A 19249-nucleotide genomic window follows, 5' to 3' on the forward strand; every position below is an offset into this window, starting at 1 on the left:
TAGTGTGGGCCAGGCTGTACTAAAGACACTATTTCAAACCGCTGCAACGGATACCGGTGGTCTCCGCTAAGGTTGGGTACTGCTATATAATCTATGCAAAGTGTACAATCTGCAGCTCATATGCCTCGAACGGAATATGCTACTTACCAGTATGCATCTGTTCTTGGCATGTAGAGCTGCAGAGTTGCACACGCCCACCCGCCTCCCCGGCTACCTGTATCCGTTCCAGTCTATCTTATTTAGATACAACACACATGGGTTTCTCACTGTTATGACTACGCTCCATCATTTCCCTGCTGGCGAAAAACAATCTGAGGATGGAGCCGAAGCCCATGCGCAGTATGGACCGAAGGAGGAGTCGCCGAACTCGTGACTTCCAAAGACTGTCCAAAGAACAAAAACAAACTGCAAACATCCGGGCCCGACACCAGATGGCGATCTATGCAAAGTGTACACTCTGCAGCTCTACATGCCAAGAACAGATGCATACTGGTAAGTAGCATATTTCTTGCTGTGGTTGGAGCTGATTTCGATGTGGTTGGTTAAGGCTTTCTTTCTGGTGTTTTTCAGGAGCCTGATGTATTGGTTGAGAGAAGTCTTAAATGTGGTCCTGTTGGTGGTGCGCCATTTCCTTTCCAGTTGTTTGCAGTTGCAATTGTAGGATCTCAGTTGTGGGGTACACCAGCGGGTTTGTCTTAGAGGGTTTGCTGGGGGTGACTCTGTTGATGCTGTTGGAAATCCAGGTAGTGAAGTTTTTGACGGCATGATCGATCTTCCAGAAGATGTCGGGTAGGTTCTCAGATACTCAGTTCCAGCTGTAGTGAGAGGTGCTGATTGGCCTGCTGGCGTGGCTAGGGACTGTGGTTTAGGTGAAGTGGATGATTGTATGGTCTCTCCAGGTGAGTTCAGTGGTGTGGCTGATTTTGACTTTTGTTGGTGGCGATTTGCTGGTGGCGAAGACTGGATTTAGTGTGTGTCCTGCAATGTGAGTGGGGTTGGTGGCTATCTGAGCTAGGCCGATGTTGTTCATGCTGTCAATAAGGTTGATGGTGTTGGCGTTGTTGAGGTCGTCAAGGTGAAAGTTGAGGTCTCCGCCGAACATGTAGTGTTCGGTGTTGATGCCTTGGTGGGACAATAAAATTGGTAATGGTGTTGCAGAAGCCAGGGCAGAGTCCTGGTGCTTTGTAGGCGAGGGTGACTTTGATGGTGGTTTTGCCATCAATTATGAGCTGGAAGTTGAGTTGAGATGTTCAAAAATCGATGTGTGCATGGATTCCTTGTGGTTCATGGTGATTCCACCTCTGTGTCTGTTAATGTGGTCGCGGTGGAAAATCTTGTAACCGAGGGGCGTGGCTGTAATATATGTAATAAAACCAACTAAGCATATGTTGTTTTGTTTGTATCAGGTGCTGTTTAGAGACATTATTGACTGTTGTTTGCAGCTTCTTTTCAGATCACCAGGCTACCTCTACACTTTGAGCAGAAGTCAATTTGTTCCCAGCTACTGGGATGTTACAATTTAGATTTACTCATTATCATAATGGAGTGTAGTAATCTAGATATATATGTGCATACATAGAAGTTCCGGGTTCTGAAACTGTCTTCTAGTTACATTTTAGGTCATCTTTTGTGAAGGAAAATCTAGAAGCTGCTCAGAAAAAGACTCTGACTTCCATTTTCTAGGTCTATGAAGTTCAGCGACTTTTCCCATAATAATACGTAATGTACTACAATATAAAAAAGAACAAGAGAAATAGGAAGAGAACTCTTTAGACGCAGTAGTCAGACAGGATTGTTGAACGTTGATTTAGTTACACCACAATGGGAATGTTTAAGGGTACATCTCTTCAGCAAGTATGAGCCTTCAGGGATGTGGAATTCCTATAGCCTGACGCCCGGGATATATTGTTTGGGGTCAAGGGCAACAAGTTTTCATGTGTAGTTTGTCCCTGGGACAAGTAGGGCCAACCCCATACTGCACAAACCCTTTGGCTGGCAGTTTACAGTACCACATTATGGATCAGGACAGGGCAATGTCTGCAGTTAAGGTAATATTTGTGTCCATGTGTTAAATGTTGTTCAAGCTTGTATTTATGGTTCATTAATGCAAAGATGCTGTAAGCTCGACCTGCACTACTGCTGTGGTTCCAGTATAAATGTGTACACACATTTTCAAAGATTAGTAATACGAGGCTATGTATAATGCTCCCAGAATGCTCTCTGATTATATGCAAATATTTGCCAAAACTTGAAAGCAAGAGTGATGATTCTTTGCTTTCAAAATAAAATATTCACAAAAAAATGCAAGTAGGAAAAAAAACATTTTGCTAAACTACTGTAAGGTTTTAGGTACCATATCTTTGCAGCATCATTTAGCTCCATGTTGATGTATGCTTGCATTTCCCAACAATATTCATAATGGAAAATCAGTGTAACCAGTTTAAATAAGATTATGGGAAACAAAAATAAACAAGCATTTGCAAAGCCAGTAGGTCTGAAATTGGTGGTCAGCCTTATGGTTTTGTCAATGCGTGACTTGTTTAGGTATGGTTTTTGTAAAATCCTATCGGTGTGCGAGCTGCTGGGCCCTCACCATTCTAAGAAGCACTGGCAAAATCAAAAATTGTTTTTGCTCTCAAAAAGCACACATTGCCACAGCAGTTCCAGGCACTGAACAAAACTACTTTGTGTGCCAATATGCTCCTTGTAAAAGAGCAGAATACAGTCACTTACAGTGAAGCCACCTGATAGAACGAGAGAAAAAGAGAGAGACAGAATTTTATTAAACACAAAGGGTCATGGTTAACGCCAGGCCTAATTAGAGGCCCAATTATTGAAGAAAGTCTCAAAAGTGCATCCATTGTATATATCCTTGCATTAAGTGCATATATATAGTTTCCGTTATTCACAAGAATTTACAGAAGTAGGCCAAGAAATAGTACTCCTAGAAAATATTTGTGAACTGCATTTTAGCATGAGCAAATGTGCATGTGTAGATTTGCTCATGTGAAAATCTGAATGTTTCAAGTTCACTTTTCCTCCAACCACCTTTTTTCCCAAGCCTGGAAGAAGTTTTACGTCTGCCACTATCAGGAGTAAATTTCCAACCTTTTTCAGTATGGGAAAAGATTAGAAAAGAGTTGGTGCAAACCCTTAAAACACGCAAGCTAGTAGGTTAGCACAGACTCAAAAGGGCATTCCAACCCTTGAACTATTGCTTACCACTACCTTCAGCCCCAGCATGTAGATCTGCAGAAACGTAGCAACATAAGGGAATTGCTAGTATTCAACCCTACTATGGTACGAGCCCTGGCATAATTAGTGAGGCTATATCAGAACTCTTAAATAACGAGATTGCTGCCGTAATTTGTCGCCGTATTACATGGCACAAAAGGGACAAGTGGATTTTGTTACAGGACAAGTAGATCTATGAAGCAACCTGCCCCATGGACAAGTAAATATTTTATTAAATTCCACACCCCTGGCCTTAGGTCTTGCCTGAGACAGCTCATGTGCTGCTGCTTGTGAGACATTTTGTGGACTTTAATCTAAAAGTTGCTTGGAGCCTGGCCATTGCCTACCATTCGTTAGTTTCATTGTCAGTCTTTTTTGCTAGCTCCTAATTGGTTAGACCATGCTGGTTTTACTTTCTCTTTGTTTCTTTCTTCTTTCCGTGGAGCATGGACCTATTACTGATTGCTATTTTGATTAGTATTCTTCCGCTGCTTGCTCTGAGATTGAGAAATCTTTTTATTTCTTCTTACTCCATTTTCATTGTCTTTGCTGGTTCCCCCATCAGCATTCCCTCATTGTTGGTTGCCCATTGTTGCTTCGCTTCCTCCCATGTCGTTTCCTGCACTTTTGTTGTTGTTCCCCACTGCTGTTTCATTGTGTGGCCATGTTGGCATTATAAATACTATGCAACCGCCTGCACAAAATTTTATTTTACAGTATCAAAACCTTTTCGTGCAGCTCTCAGTTTCTATATATAAACTTGATGAATGTGTGGGAGGAATGCTTAATAATCCGCAGCACCGCTCAGGCTCCTACAGCATGGCTTTGCAGAGGTATTCCTCCTTTATTACTAGTCTGAGTCCTGTGGCAAAACGCTAAGTCACATTTTTCTGGATTTCCAAAGAAGGGGTGTGTAGAATGGAGTCTCCGTATCCTTGGGTCACTTCATATCATTTTAATAACAAAAATTATGATTGAAACGCCTTGGATTTGCAATATGGTTAAAACGTAGGTCTGATTTATTAAAACTATGTTTGTTAACATGTGCTTGTTCTAAATATTTTGGATACATGCTTAGTAGTATGACTACGGTTACTCCGTAAAGGTGATGTGCAGGATGCATGCATGTATGTATGTATGTACGAGTGCAAACCTAGCTCGGTTATGATCGAGAACTTTAAATAAAATAGCCATTTCTTCATATGCATTTTACATTACATTTCATGCATTTGCGTTACACATTTACATTGCACTGCAATACATATTTGTAATTGTAAGAACAGGTAGAAAAGCAACCAGCAAAAGGCTTAATTTATACTGCTGCACACTAGTCTATAATGCACCAACAAGAGGAGGGTATACAAACGGCAAAGCTAAGCCTTGGGAAAGCCCTTCTGAGAAGATAGTAAACCATCATATGGTTGTCTTTTCAGCACGTCCTCAAGTGAAACCATTAGAAGTGTGATAACAGAGCCCCGAAACCCTTATTTGAACTATCCCAAAACAAGAGGAAAACTTCAGTGGCAAAAGTCTCTAAGGCTAAGGCCATTTACCCAAAATCGAAAGAGTAAAAGAAGATTATTTCCCCTAATCGAGAGCGACACCAGAAGTACGCCCTTCTATGTAATAATGCACGTCTTCATGTAATAGTGTATTAGGATCTGCACTGCACTGTTTCAAATTGTCATTGTTTGTAACTGCAAAATGTAAAGTGCTCTGATGTCTGCACACACATGATCCACGCTATATAAAGCTATTAATGGACACCTATCACATGCTTTTGAGGGTTCCCAAAATAGCTCCAGATCAAAACGAGCCACTGAGTCTGTAGAGGAGTTCCACATCAATTTACTGTATGGAAACTCCTCTTACGTAGATATGTGAAATCTGGTGCAGATCCAATCCTCTTGGACATCCCTTTTTAACAAAGCTCTGTGTTAGAACATCAGGTGTGGCTGGGTTGCATTACCTAACCTCCTAAGAATTAGGATCTTTCAATACAAAAAATATTCCCTGATGTTCAGAAGAAAGATATGCAGCACTATGCATATGTCAAAGCTTTTGGGCATCTTGATGGGTCATTGACCAGGTTTTCACTTTGGTGCTCCTGGGGAACATTTGATACCACTGTAATAGTGCACAGTCATCTCCCTTAATTTTCTTTTGCTGCCTTCATCTTCTGCTTGGAAAATGTGATTAATCAATCTGTATAAATGGCTGACTTTTGGGAAGGGCTTTTCTACTCACTTGCAGGGGTCACATTGCACTATTCCTAGTACTATTATGAGAACAAACAAATCTCCTCCTCAGAGAAGCCCAACTATGGAAATAAATCAAAAGATGCTGTACTCCACTTTGTGACTCTGGTGAAGTGACTTAAAAACCTGCATAAGGCCGACTCTCCATTTCCCCAAAATCATCAGTTTTCCAATGGATGTAAGCAGCAACCTCGCACCCCACAAATTATACTTGTCTATCTTCTCGACGAAGCTGAACCCACTTCTAAAGACATCATTACAGGATGACTCGACAACTCTGATCTGTGATGGAAACCTCAGAAATGTGTGCAACCCCAGCCAGCCAATATAATGATAAGGTCCGACTTTGTTTCACAGATAACAACCACATAACATTCTTTCATCTTTGAATTAACTCATGTTATTTTATTTGACTATTTGTTACCTTTTTTGGCCCACTTTTTTGGCTTACTCCATTAATTCTTTCTTGACCAATTTTCATTTTTAGGTCTCGCCTGGCGAAAGCAGCACGGAGCGCTGCTGTCGCCAGCGAGATCTATTGTTGCTGACTTGCCTCGGAAGTGGGATAGGAGATGGGCACCCGCAGGTTTTGGTGGATTTGAGTTGGTGTACGCGCACGTACAGCCACGCGGTGTGCACATCTCCTGTCCCCCTTCCGTCCTCGCAAGCCTCATGCAGCGGTACTTTCACTTTCCCCCTCACACAAAACAACCACACAAGACCCCAGTCTCAGAGATCTGAACTCGGCTGTTGTGAGAAGGGTGCACTGAGTTTATGAAGTTGTTTCTACGGGTCTGTCCAGGCGCTCAGCCTTTGACTAAAACACGTCATACCCGTAGTCATCATGTCATGTCCCCATTAGATCTGAACTCGGCTGTTTTGAGAAGGGTGCACTGAGTTTATGAAGTTGTTTCTACGGGTCTGTCCACGCGCTCAGCCTTTGACTAAAACACGTCATACCCGTAGTCCTCATGTCATGTACCCATTAGATGAGAAATGTCCCTGCCCCATTATTTCCAGTCTCCGACCACCCGTATACCTCTTCTAAGCGCCCATTATTTTGATATTATTAGAGTGCCATAGAAACATCATCATGTAATTTAATATAACTTTTCAAGTACAGGGTACATGAGCATGCTATTACTGAGACCGCACTATATGTACATGTAATGCATTTGAACACAGAGCACTCCTGTTAAGTCACTTATTATATCCCCGATTAAAACGACATCCCATAAAATTTGCTTAAATCCTCACCCTAATGCATGCTTTGCATGCGAAAACTGGGAGCGCATCGAAACTAGCGACCTCCAGTACCAAGCGCTACATGATCGCAGTACCTACACATTTCACACGTGTTTTCCATGTATGTACATTTCGCCTTGGGGAAAAGCGCTTCAATGAGGACATGAATTCCAGGCGCCCCCTCAGACTAGTTAACGCCCGGACACTTTTCCTCACATTATTTAAATACATGCTCCATCTGTCCCTGTGGGATGTATTGCACACACTTGGCTTGGAAGCAGAATAAAGTTGCAAATGCTTCCACAATGGCAATCTGGGTCTGGCAACAGTGACCCTAGCTGCTAAGGAAGAACATTTCGCCACCGGTAGCGGTCTGTTACTGGATTCCCAAATATTTGATGCATACCAGTCCGACCCAATATCTGTCTCTAGCTAGACCTAATTTCCACCCTTAACGTCCTTGATATTTAACAATAAAAAATAACATTTACATAGCGCCCACCACAGGCATCAGGCAAAAGTTTAGTGCTGAAATGCTTTCACAACGCCAAAGGGACGTAGTTCACCTCTGGGCTATTCATAGATAAGCAATGCAGACATGAGGCACGATCACGTACGTCACACTGGTGCCAGCAAGATGACATCGGCTCCTGGCTATTTAGTATCGGTTTCGAGCAATTTTTCCTCTGTGCCAGGCAGTTCTGCAGTGACGTTTGTAGTGATGGTCAGTGTAAGCTTTTGAACCACTCGGTTGGTCTAAACCAAGGATAGTACAAGTGTGGTGCAAATGCACGAGGAAACAAGCATTTGCAATGCAACAGGTCTTGAATTACTGAATGTTTGAGCTATTGGTGTTGCATTATTATTAGCAATGCCAATATCTCAAACTTTAATAATGCGAGACCTATTGCATTGCAAATGCTTGTTATGTCTTGCATGAGACAACGCATGAGCAGTTGCTTGCAAGACATTTTTTTTTACTAACAGGGGGCTTAGAGACTGCTAATTGAGTACCATTCATTGGTTTCATTGTGACTCACATGTACTTGTCTCTTTGATCAGCGATGGCCTACTTCACTTGTTCTTTCTGTGTTTGTCCCTGCCCTGGAGCATGCCCTAGAGCATGACCAAAGTACAGCTTCCTTGTACAGTGCAGTGTCCTTCCAACTACTTTAAAAAATAAAATGTTTACTTACTCTGTCCCCTCTGTCTCCTTCTGTCCCCCTGCTCCCAATCGTTGCTTACCCTGTCCCCCATCCCCGTTCTGTGTTATTTCTTGACCTGTTCCCTTGTCCTCTTCCCTGGTCCTTGCTTACCCCATCCCTTGCTCCCCTCCACCATTGTTGGTAACATTTAGCCATGCAACACAGCAGCTGTACTACATGGCTCAAACACTATGACCTATTGACTCTGGCAATGCTTGTTTTCTGCTAGCACAGGTACATTAGTTTCCTGAAAGGTCTTACCAGAGGGCTGTTCTCTTGTCCCTGCCTCAGCTGCCAGTAAATGGATCCTGGGGTTGAGGGATAGACCTCACACATGCTACTTCCAGTGGAATTCAGGAGTTCAGCAGTAAAATGCAGATACCTTGCCTCAAATTCACTGTTCTGATGAACTCATACGTAGGCAAACACTAACTAACCAGTCATGGCAGTGTGGACATTATAAGAATTCAGACAAGTCCTGCAACTTCTTGAAACCCACCCAAGAACAAGCTTTGTGTAGCTTCACAGAGGTAATGCAGTAGAATGGCTCCTCCTGTAGCCAGAGTAGTGTGAAGTGTAAGCCTCACAGGAGCAAGAGAAATGGAAGAGCCCTTGTAAAAGTGTGATAAACAAAGTATTTTTCATTTATAGTATTTTGAATAAATTAGCAAATAACATTGGTAGTCGCTGTGTCTGCTTTAAAAAGAACCTTTATTGGGCTGACTAAAGGCCTGACTTAGACTTTAGTGAACAGGGTACTCCTTAAAAAACATGGCAGGTATCCGCGTCACGAAACTCGAAGATCCGCCACTCTGTTTACTTAGGGTAAATACCACATTTCTGATGAAAGAACCTACACCGGCCCGTCTGGCAAAAACCTCTGATACTAGTTGGAGATGTGGGCGTCAGCCAAAGCATTTCAGACTATACGTCCTATTTAGGGCAAACCAGTTCGGGACCGTAAGGGAGAGTTTCTGGTGGTTCAGGGACACCTCTTTGTTGTTTTTTTAATAAAAAAAAACTCCAAAGTTGGTAGTTTTTTTTGTTGAAGAAGAACAAAAATCTTTCCTAAGCGGATGCATTAAACAACCCACACCACGCAGCAGAGTTTCAGCGGAGCTAAAGCAGCCTAGGCTGGAAGATCTCTATGTAAAGCAGCCCAGGCTGTACCGAAGGTAAAGAGATCTCCACCCACCTGGAAGATCTCCATGTAAAGCAGCATAGGCTGTACCGAAGGTAAGGAGATCTCCACCCACCTGGAAGATCTCTATGTAAAGCAGCCTAGGCTGTACCGAAGGGAAAGAGATCTCCACCCACCTGGAAGATCTCTATGTAAAGCAGCATAGGCTGTACCGAAGGTAAAGAGATCTCCACCCACCTGGAAGATCTCTATGTAAAGCAGCATAGGCTGTACCGAAGGTAAAGAGATCTCCACCCACCTGGAAGATCTCTATGTAAAGCAGCCTAGGCTATGCTGAAGGTAAAGAGATTTCCACAGGTTACAAGCGAGGGTTATTTCCCCGAAAATTAACGTTCAGCTTCATGCATAAACTTGTCATCTGGAATGAGTTGCACTCACAACCTAACAGGAAACAACACAAAACCTAGAAGTAACATGGAATTCCTGACATAAATACTTAATACACCAATGGAAATTTAAAATATTGAACAGTGCATGTGTGACCTAAATGGTTAATAATCAGGAGATGGGGGCTTAACTGGCTAGCCATAGCTATACTGCTGCTCTTTGAAAGCTGTCACTAACTGCACCTGATGAAGGAGTTCTTCTAATCTCAACACATTATGTGTAGGATTTCAAGGTACTGTTGTTGTTGTATCTTACTGATAACATGAAAGTGACATAATGATGCGTGTAGAGACTGATGATTTACCATGTGTATCAATAATATTGTTTGTACACTGACATGACAATTGATGGAGCAGATTGAGGGATCTATTCCTGTGGCATAAAAATGCCAGCGCCTGGGGCCCGTTATTATTCCCATGCACTGACTTTAAGGCCGGACATTCTAGGCTTATACTACTTACATGTCTAGATATCACAAGAGTAGAAGTGATTTTGTCTAACACATTATGATGCTCTATAGCACTTTGCCATGTCCCTAATTTACAAATAATGTAATGTAAAAATATAACCCTTTTGGGTTGAACACAGAACCCCTGTCGAAGAAATACTATTGCAACATCAGTAAATCATCTGATAAATGAATCGGTGGTCAGTGGTGTTTACTGATTCTTCTAGTACTTCCTAATAAACATTCTTGTTAGTGTGGTAAATTAAGCACACTTAATGTGAGATGATTTGCACTGTGTTCCAAGTTTGAACAAGGCCCCATATAATAGTAGGAACCTCTGTGCAAGTCAGTGCAACGCTGTAGAAATCCAGCATACAGCACTCCTTCATGACATCTCCACAGTCAGCTATTATAGACTACTTGAACTGAATCTGTTCTCTGCTGGCAGGAGCTATAAAGTCATTTGTGTATGTTTGCATATGGTATTTCTATATCTTAAACCGAGCCAAAAGGCAGTGGAGCACTGTAGAGTGTCAAAGAAAAGCATAAAGTAAAAAAAGTAATCGAAGAGGACGCTGGATTGTGAATGGTTCATGCATTGTGATGTAGTGTTTTTAAAAAATGTGAGTTGTCACCTTTTTCTCAAATTGGAACAGCGTTGGGGTGGTCCTGATTGATACGGGATGTTGTTCTAAATCCTGGGCACATGGATGAAAAAGGCCTGCTGTCTTGTTTTTTTTTCTTTGTTATACTTCTTAGTCTGCAATCGGATGAGGTCCTGGCTGCGGATGTGCCAAGAACAGCCAGAGATTATGAGGATGTTGAGCTTGATAATCGAGGGGCTGGTTATGATGGCTTTGTAAATGATCCAGATGGTTTTGAAGATGGTGCTGGCGGGCAAGGGGAGATGGGTGAAGTGATCATATTTCTACAGGCCCTGGATGAGACATGCTTCAGTGTGTAGGATGTCCCTTAGGGGTGCCAGTATGAAGTCTGTGGGGCCATGTAGTAGGGCATTACCACCACCCAGATGTGAGATTACGAGGGCTTGAACAGCAGTTCTGAAGTCGCTTTCTGTAAGAAACAGCTTCACTTTCTTTAGAAAAGAGAGCTTCTAGCAGGCTGTCTTTGTGTTTTTTGGCAATGTGTTCCTTCAGTTTGAGGTTGGTGTGGAGGGTGATTCCAAGTGATTTGACGTTTGATGAAAGATGAGGTTCAAAGCCGTCAAAGTTAATGTAATTGAGAAAGGTTTGTTAATGTATCTTGTTTGTTTTTCCTGGCAAATCACGGGAATTCTGTCTTGGTTGAGTTGAGCTTCAGGGATGCGCTGGGTATCCAGGTCTGGATTATGTTTGATGTGTTGGATATCTGGATTGTGTTATTGCAAACAAGCTGCTCAGTAGCAATGCTTTATGGTGGTGTGACGTTTCATCTAATGTGAAATGTTCTTTTCACTAAGAAGAACATTTCAGTTCTGATAAGGTCACTTTAATTCTTACTGGTAGGGATCACGGTCTCAGTTCTTCAATAAGTTGTTACAGAACCTGTTAGACACCCTTCTCCTTCACAAGGTGTTCGGTTTAGTATGAAACCTTTTCCCAGTGGTAGATCCAAGAATGCGGTTTAAAACACTGAAACATCAATTGTGTACAAATATACCTGTCCATATAAAAACGTTTGACAGCATTCGGAATAAAGTAATCATTTGTTCTACATATAACACTTAATCAAGCTTTTTTCTTTTTTTTTTCCAGGGGATACTGGGGAGGGCCTGCACCTGTAAGAAAGCTAATGCATCTGGGATTCTCAAAGTGATGGACAGCTTTAAACATCTGCATATCAAAGCCAAATTTGATTTCATAACCATTGTGCCACAAACCAAATCGTGACAGGAAACCAACTTTTTTTTATAAACACTGAGAAGCTTACCATTCTCGTTTTATTTTTATCAAGTAAATATTCAAAAAAATATGAAAACTCTTTCAGGCAATGCACTTTATGAGCTTTTAAATATGTGCTTAATGCTATCAGAAAGCTTGTGTAAAAACCTCTATTTTAAATAAACTATTGTTTGGTAATTTTTTTTATATATTTGGTCTTTTTCAAGACCGCACCAGAATGTGAAGTGTTCATGTTTTTTATCCCAGGCAGGCATGGCAGGGCGTCTGCACTGCACTCCTCCTCCCACTGTTCCTCAGCCTAGATCTAAAGAAATTAATTCTGAGTGACAGAAGGGGCAGTTTTTATTTCCTATCAAAGATAGCCTTACAGACAAGACTAGGCTTTTTATCGACAAGCTGTTTAGAGGTCTACAATAAGGGTATGCTGGAAGGTTAAATTATATTACCCACCTGAATAACATTCAGTGTCATGAGCAGTGGATCGGGTGGCTGATCACAGATGCAAGATGAAATAGCACCTCAATTATACAAAGCATATTTCCTATCTGAAGTGATCGTCTAAATTGAAAACACATCTTCCTTGCTCATTAACAACTTATAATATCATGTAACTTTGCTTATTCTGAAGCAGAATAAATGGTTTAAAGAAGTTGGTTAATGTAGTAATCTAGTACTTTAACATGTTAGAACCTATTATTGGAATGTGTCTACTTCACTTAGAATGTATATTTATAATGGAACTATACAGACATTCAACTACTGAGCCTGAGAGGAGATAACAGCACCCTTTTACTTAATTCCAAATAAACAAGATTGCAATTAAAGCTGAGTCTTGCATATTCACAACAATTTTGGCGACGGGCTGGGCACAGTATCTACAAGATTAGAGTCCGTCTACAACCTATTTAAGAAGCGGAAACCATTTCGGAGTGCAACTACACAAGAAGTAAAGGAAACACAGGATAATCAACAAAAGAACTTTCTACACAAGAAAACAACCTGTGAGCGACCTGAAGATACCAGCGTGTAGTCGAGGTGAGCCACGTGGACTTGTTTTATCATTATCCTAACTAGAGACTGGATCGGTTACCGCTTATCGGTTAACTGACTTACTTTTGAATCCCGCATCGTTCGCGCTCATCTTATTCAAACACCGCAACCAGTGCGTTCCTCCTCACTGACTGTGGAATGAGTGTGACGACAGCGACGCTCTCTCCGACTGACTCTGCTCACGCTGGGTCAGCGTGCGTCAAGGTCACGCTCGACGGCGGCCATCATAGGTATCGGGTTTCCACAGAGACAGCATTACAACGAATAACTTTGCGTCGGCTCAACGCTTCTACACCGGATTTTCTTTATAAAGGCTACGTGGCGAGTTATCATCCAGCTATTTAGGGTATTACCTAGATTTTATTATTTCTAGGTGTTCATGTACTTTCTTCATTTTATATTCTCAAAGGCTTGGATGCATTTTAAAGTTCTGTAGTCACTGCCTATTCTAAGGGTGCTGGGTCACACATTTCAACAGACTTTTTGAACTCCTCAACTAACAGGTGCATTATTACTGTTTTCTCTCAACATAACCATTGAACTATTCAGAAGTTTTTTTTTTTTTTTAATTATTTCATTAGTTTGTTTTGGAATTATCTCTCTGGTCATGCCTGATACTGCTGGCACTAGCGCAACATCGGGTGAACTTGTGACTGCTATAACTTCCATGCACATTAACACCCCTAGGGAATTTCTAGCCGTACCAGGAGAACCACCTGTAGCATGGACAGACTGGAAAGAGTACTTTTTGAATTACATTGCAAACATGGAAGATTTCCAGCTGAACCTTTTCTCCTGAAAGAAAAGAAAGAAAAGAGTTCTGATGTATTGTTTAGGCCCTGAGGGTTTAAGGGTCTACAATGAATTACAAAAACATGAAAGGGCTGGGGGGATATGGATGTGTTTAAAGCTGCAATCCTTAATTTAGATGACCATTTTTCTCCCACAGTATGTATAGCGGCTACCAGACAGTTTCTTTCAGAGAAAATAAGATAAACTAGAAAGTATTGAAGAATTTGTTTCTGCATTAAAGAAAATCGGAGGCAAATGCAAATTTGCTCAGCTACATGACGAATTGATCAGGGATCAGATCGTCATGTACACCAAAAACAAGAGTTTACAAGATAAACTATGGGTTGAGGGTGAAAGTAGTCTTAAGGACATTATTGCTATGGTTAAAAAAGCAGAACTTTCTGAGCGATGTGCAAAAGCAAGTTCTGTTGATAAAAAGGATGTTGAAGTGGTGAATAAAATTTCTGAGGGAAAAACAAGCTATAAAAATTACAGAGATCCAAAAACTGATGGTAAAAAAAAAAGAAAGATTTGAACCCAAAAGAATAGGGAACTTAATATGTTATAGATGTGGTAGTCGCCTCCATTCGGCTAATTTTGACAGATGTCCTGCAAGATCCGCAAAATGTCTTGGATGTGGCATTGTGGGTCACTTTGCAAAAGCTTGCAGAAGAAAGATCAACAAAAAATCCAAGAGTAAGGTAGCTTGTATACACGATTCTGAACAGTACAGTGATTCGGTATCATCTGACGAAGAACTTCAAAAAATGTGGTTTTAAATATTTCTGATAATTGCTCCATTAAACCCATTTGTCATATGTCTTTGGGAGGTGTTCGAGTCCAGTTGGCTGCCGATTCCGGTTCACCATACACTATCATCGCCAAACAGATTTGGGAAGAATTATTCATTTCACGTATTGGTAGTGGGTTGGAACCTAGTGACATCACCCCCGAAAGCTACACGGGTGAAAAAATTGATATCTTAGGATTCAGAGTACTTGTTTTTAGATTCAAAGGTAGACATGCAACCGGAAAATTATACATTGCTAAAGAAGGACCTCCAGTCCTTAGATGGAAAGACCAGAAAAGCCTCAACATCATTCTAGATCCCTAACAGCAAAGAGCAGGTCCTTATTGCTTGCGAGAGTGAAAGCACCAAAAAATGGGTACTAGAAGAATTTCCCACTGTTTTTTCATCTCAAATGGGTGAGCTTAGAGGTTTTACGCATAGAATTATTCTGAAAAACTGTGCCATCCCCAAAATACACAAAGCTCGCAACATACCATTCATAGTTAGAGATGAAGTGAAACTTGAATTGGACAAATTATTGGAGAATGATGTTATTGAAACAGTTGAGGCTGCAGAATGCGTTTCTCCATTGGCCGCGGCTCGTAAGGCCAATGGATAGGCCCTTTTATGTGTGGATTTGAGGTACTTGAATAATAACATTCTAGTAGATCAGTTTCCTCTTCCCAGAATTGATGAGATGTGTCTCACACATTATGCTACATTTTTTTCAACTCTTGATTTATCGGCTGCATACCATCAAGTGGTTCTTGACCCTGAAAGCAGGCATCCCCGAAGTAGTATTTTTTCAGGATGACATTTTAACCGTGGGAAAAAACAAATCTCATCACGATTCTAAATTAAGGGAGGTTTTGAAAATTCTAGAGTCAAATGGTTTGGTTGCTGAGTACAGCAAATGTAAATTTGCAGAAGCAAAAGTCACATACTTACGACATGAGATTTGTGACGCAGGAATTAAACCCAAAGCTAAACTAGTTGAAGCAATTGTTAATTTTCCGGCACCTAAGTCCAAAGATGAACTCGGGTCATTCCTGGGATTAGCAGAATTTTATTCAAAGTTTGTCAACCAATTTTCTCAAAAAACGTATGAAATGCGACAATGGATGAAGAATAACACCCCGTTTGTGTGGAATGCTGCGTGTCAGGGAGCTTTTCTAGAAATTAAAAATGCAATCACCAGTGCACCCACCTTACAAGGTTTTGATCCTGTTGCTGAAACCTTTTTGACTACGGATGCCAGTGGCACAGGGCTAGGGGGAGTTCTCTCTCAATTGACAAAACAAGGTGTAGAAGTTGTAATAGCTTTTGCTTCACGATCACTATCTCCTTGTGAGGAGAAGTATTCTGTTATAGAGAAAGAGACTTTGGCATGTGTCTGGGCAATGGAACATTTCAGGAAGTTTATTTGGGGAAAAAAGTTTACTCTTCGTTCCGATCACAAACCTTTAACCAAACTACTCACTACAGAAGGCCTTTGCAGAGCTTTAGCTAGAATAGCTAGACTTTCTATGAGACTCCAGGATTTTGTCTATGAGGTACAGTATGTACCTGGAGTCAAGAATATTATAGCTGATGTCTTGAGCAGAGTATCCTTACCACTTAGAGAAGTGGATCAGAGTATTTGGAATGATTATTGTGTAGCTGGAATTTGTTTCCTGAGCCATGCGGTTTACAGATAGATGAATGGCAAAAAGAGTGTTCCAAGGATCTATTACTCATAAAGGTTATGAATAAAATTTCTAATGGATGATCGAATGAAGACAAATCTGATCCACAAATTAGAGCATTCTGGGAAGTGAGAGACGAATTAAGTCTGGATGGAGAGTTTGTCTGTCGTGGTGAAAGAATTATTCCTCCTTTTGGCATGAGACAGAAAATTATAAAAATTGGACACGAGGGTCATACAGGGGGTCTCTAGAACTAAAAAAAAACATCAAAGCATTGTACTGGTGGCCCAAATTAGACCTGGAAATTGAAAGACAGGTTCGTGATTGCGTAAGTTTTGATGGTGCTGACAAAAGTCAGAAGACACTTAACCCTTCAATGTCTTCTTTAGGGTGTCCGAAATTACCTTGGGAAGATTTAGCCTTGGACATTATGGGTCCCTTAATTTGGCAAGATGGTCTATGTAAATATATTTTGGTCTTAGTAGACCTGTTCTCCAGATGGATTGAGGTTAAGGTAGTGGAAAACATTAATACTGATATAGTAATTACATTTCTTGATGAATGCTTTATTAGAGAAGGATTACCAGCTACAATTTTGACTGACAATGGGGTACAATTCAAATCGGATGTTATGAAACAATTCAAGGGTGCCACCGGTATAATACAAAGATTTACAGCCCTGTATCATCCCAGGGGCAACTCTGGTAGAAAGAGTCAACAGAGTGGTTAAAGGTGCGCTACAATTGGCTAGCAAAGAAAGGAAGAACTGGGATATAGAACTTGACAAACTGATATGGTCCTACAGGATCACAGTGCACGATACGTGTGGTGAAAGCCCTTTTGGTCTAATGAAAGGAAGGTTTCCCTATTGCAAAATTAACCCAACCTGGATGGGTAGAAGTAAGAAATATGTATGGGATTGCACTAAGGTCAGAGAATGTATTTCAAATTCACAAAGTAAAAACAAAGCATATTTTGATTCTAAACATGGTACCAAGAGTGTAACTTTAGAAGTCGGACAATGGGTCAGAATCAAAGAGGGAAAGAAAGTTGGAAAAATCTCCAAGGTAATGCGTAATACGGTCGTGTTAGACGATGGCAGTATTCATCACATGAGCCGTGTTGCAATTGCACGACTTCAACATCCAAACAGTGACAAAACTGTCAAGGAAAGGGATATGGGTGGTGATTTCTGGTGGTTAAGTCCTGACTGTAGTTCAAAATCGGGTACTACACCTGTGTTTACACCTAACATGCCAAATGAGACCACTTGTATAGATATAGCAACAAAGCAAAGAGTTGCACCTGGCGTTTCAATCAATGAAACAATTTCTGAATTAACGGTTGATTCTACCCATAGTGACTTGCCAACCACCTCAGATAATTATTACCAACCTGAACAAACTGGTTGCAAGGATAATATGCCTGTCGTTACGAGGTATGGCAGACGAATCATCACGCCTAAAGTTTTAAATGATTTTGTATGCAATTAATTCACTCATTGGATATTGTCCTTTAAATATTTTTTTTAGTGTGTAGTTTTAGTGGTTTGTTGTGTCTTTTATTATTAAGAAAGAGGATGTGTCGTAATCTAGTACTTTAACATGTTAGAACCTATTATTGGAATGTCTCTACATCACTTAGAATGTATATTTATAATGGAACTGTAGAGTGTACAGGCATTCAACTACTGAGCCTGAGAGGAGATACCAGCACCCTTTTACCTCTTGTACTTGATTCCAAATAAACAAGATTGCAATTAAAGCTGAGTCTTGCGGATTCACAACAGGTAACTATGGCTTACATAAAAAGCGCATAACTAATGGCAAAGCAACAAAGAATTATACACAAAAGTGTTGTATGTTAGGGACATACAGATGTTGGAAGACTATTCAGTAGGGGTCTGGCATTGGGAAGAGAGGATCTTACTTGAGATAGGTTTTAAGTTTCTTCCAAAGGTGCAGGAGAGCAAATGAGCATGGAGTTCCCATCCTTGGGGCAGAGGAAGAGAAGGTGTGCCGTCTTGTATTTTATTTTATGCCTTTCTTGTTTCTGTGAGTGCTTCATAGAGATGTGGAGATCTTGACGTTGCTTACCAGGTTTGGTGGCGTTTGTGAGTTCAGTGCTTTGAAGATTGTAGCGGGGATGGGGAGAGGATGAAACCTTACGGCTAGAGCGATCGACCTCGGAGCTGGGGAACCAGGTTCGAGTCTCAGCAACGACGCTCAACATCCTGTGATTCTGGGCAAATCACTTAATCTCCCCCTGCCTAACAAAAATGAATGTGTTCTTCTGTAACGAAACAGATGCTCACATAAAGCGCTCTGATACCCGATGTCTCGGGTCTAGTACGCGCTATATAAAACTCTATTAAAAAAAATTAACGGTGCTATGATGTGGGGCTGGCCGGAAGCTTGGTTTCCTCACGATGTCGTAGCATTAAAGTTATCATAAAGTATCCTTTATTTGCAGATGGTGATGTGATGTTGGTGTCTTCACTCTTGATATGTTCCTACCGCTCGTCACCAGTGTAGAAAAGTACACGTAGTCAAAAGTGAACCTAATCCAGAGTAATCAGTAGACCCCACCCATCAGGTGCAACCACTTTCCAACTCCCAGCCTCTAACTGACTGTAAACAGTCCAAGCTCCACAGTAACATCTCATACTAAAGTTCTAGAATACACTGACTATCTAGAATACCACTCAACTCTGCGCTCGATGGGCAGCGCTCTCAGGGGAGGAGATTTTATCAGGGAAATAAACACAACGTTCATGTTTGCCAATATAAGACAGTAAGGTAGCTCAGTGGGCTGCATCCCTACAGCAGAGATCGGTGTGTAACCCACTGGTTGGAGGGTTTATCATTCATGGGCGGTTCAGTCGAGCAGTATTGAGATGTTAATGCCACTTATTCCTGAGGAAAATTAAGTGGCATGTGCTTCAACATTCCTATATAGTGCACTGGTGTCATGTAGCCACTTTACAGTTAACTGAATAGAAACACGTACCCCAGGATGGGAGAGAATTTCAATCAAATTACTTCATTAACCAA

At 41.2% G+C, this 19249-nt stretch overlaps 1 protein-coding gene across 1 annotated transcript in view; it reads left to right on the top strand.

Moving 5' to 3' along the window:
* Positions 1-12056, top strand: part of SQOR (sulfide quinone oxidoreductase) — a 199970-nt gene extending 187914 nt beyond the window's left edge. The window contains exon 10 of the mRNA XM_085644239.1: positions 11733-12056. Within this exon, the coding sequence (XP_085500365.1) occupies positions 11733-11793 (61 nt within the window). The 3' untranslated portion in view covers positions 11794-12056. The remainder of the gene's footprint in view (positions 1-11732) is intronic.
* The last annotated feature ends 7193 nt before the right edge of the window (positions 12057-19249 follow it).

This window comes from Triturus cristatus, chromosome 3_1 (assembly GCF_964204655.1).
Source record: "Triturus cristatus chromosome 3_1, aTriCri1.1, whole genome shotgun sequence".
In the NCBI taxonomy this organism is placed as follows: domain Eukaryota; kingdom Metazoa; phylum Chordata; class Amphibia; order Caudata; family Salamandridae; genus Triturus; species Triturus cristatus.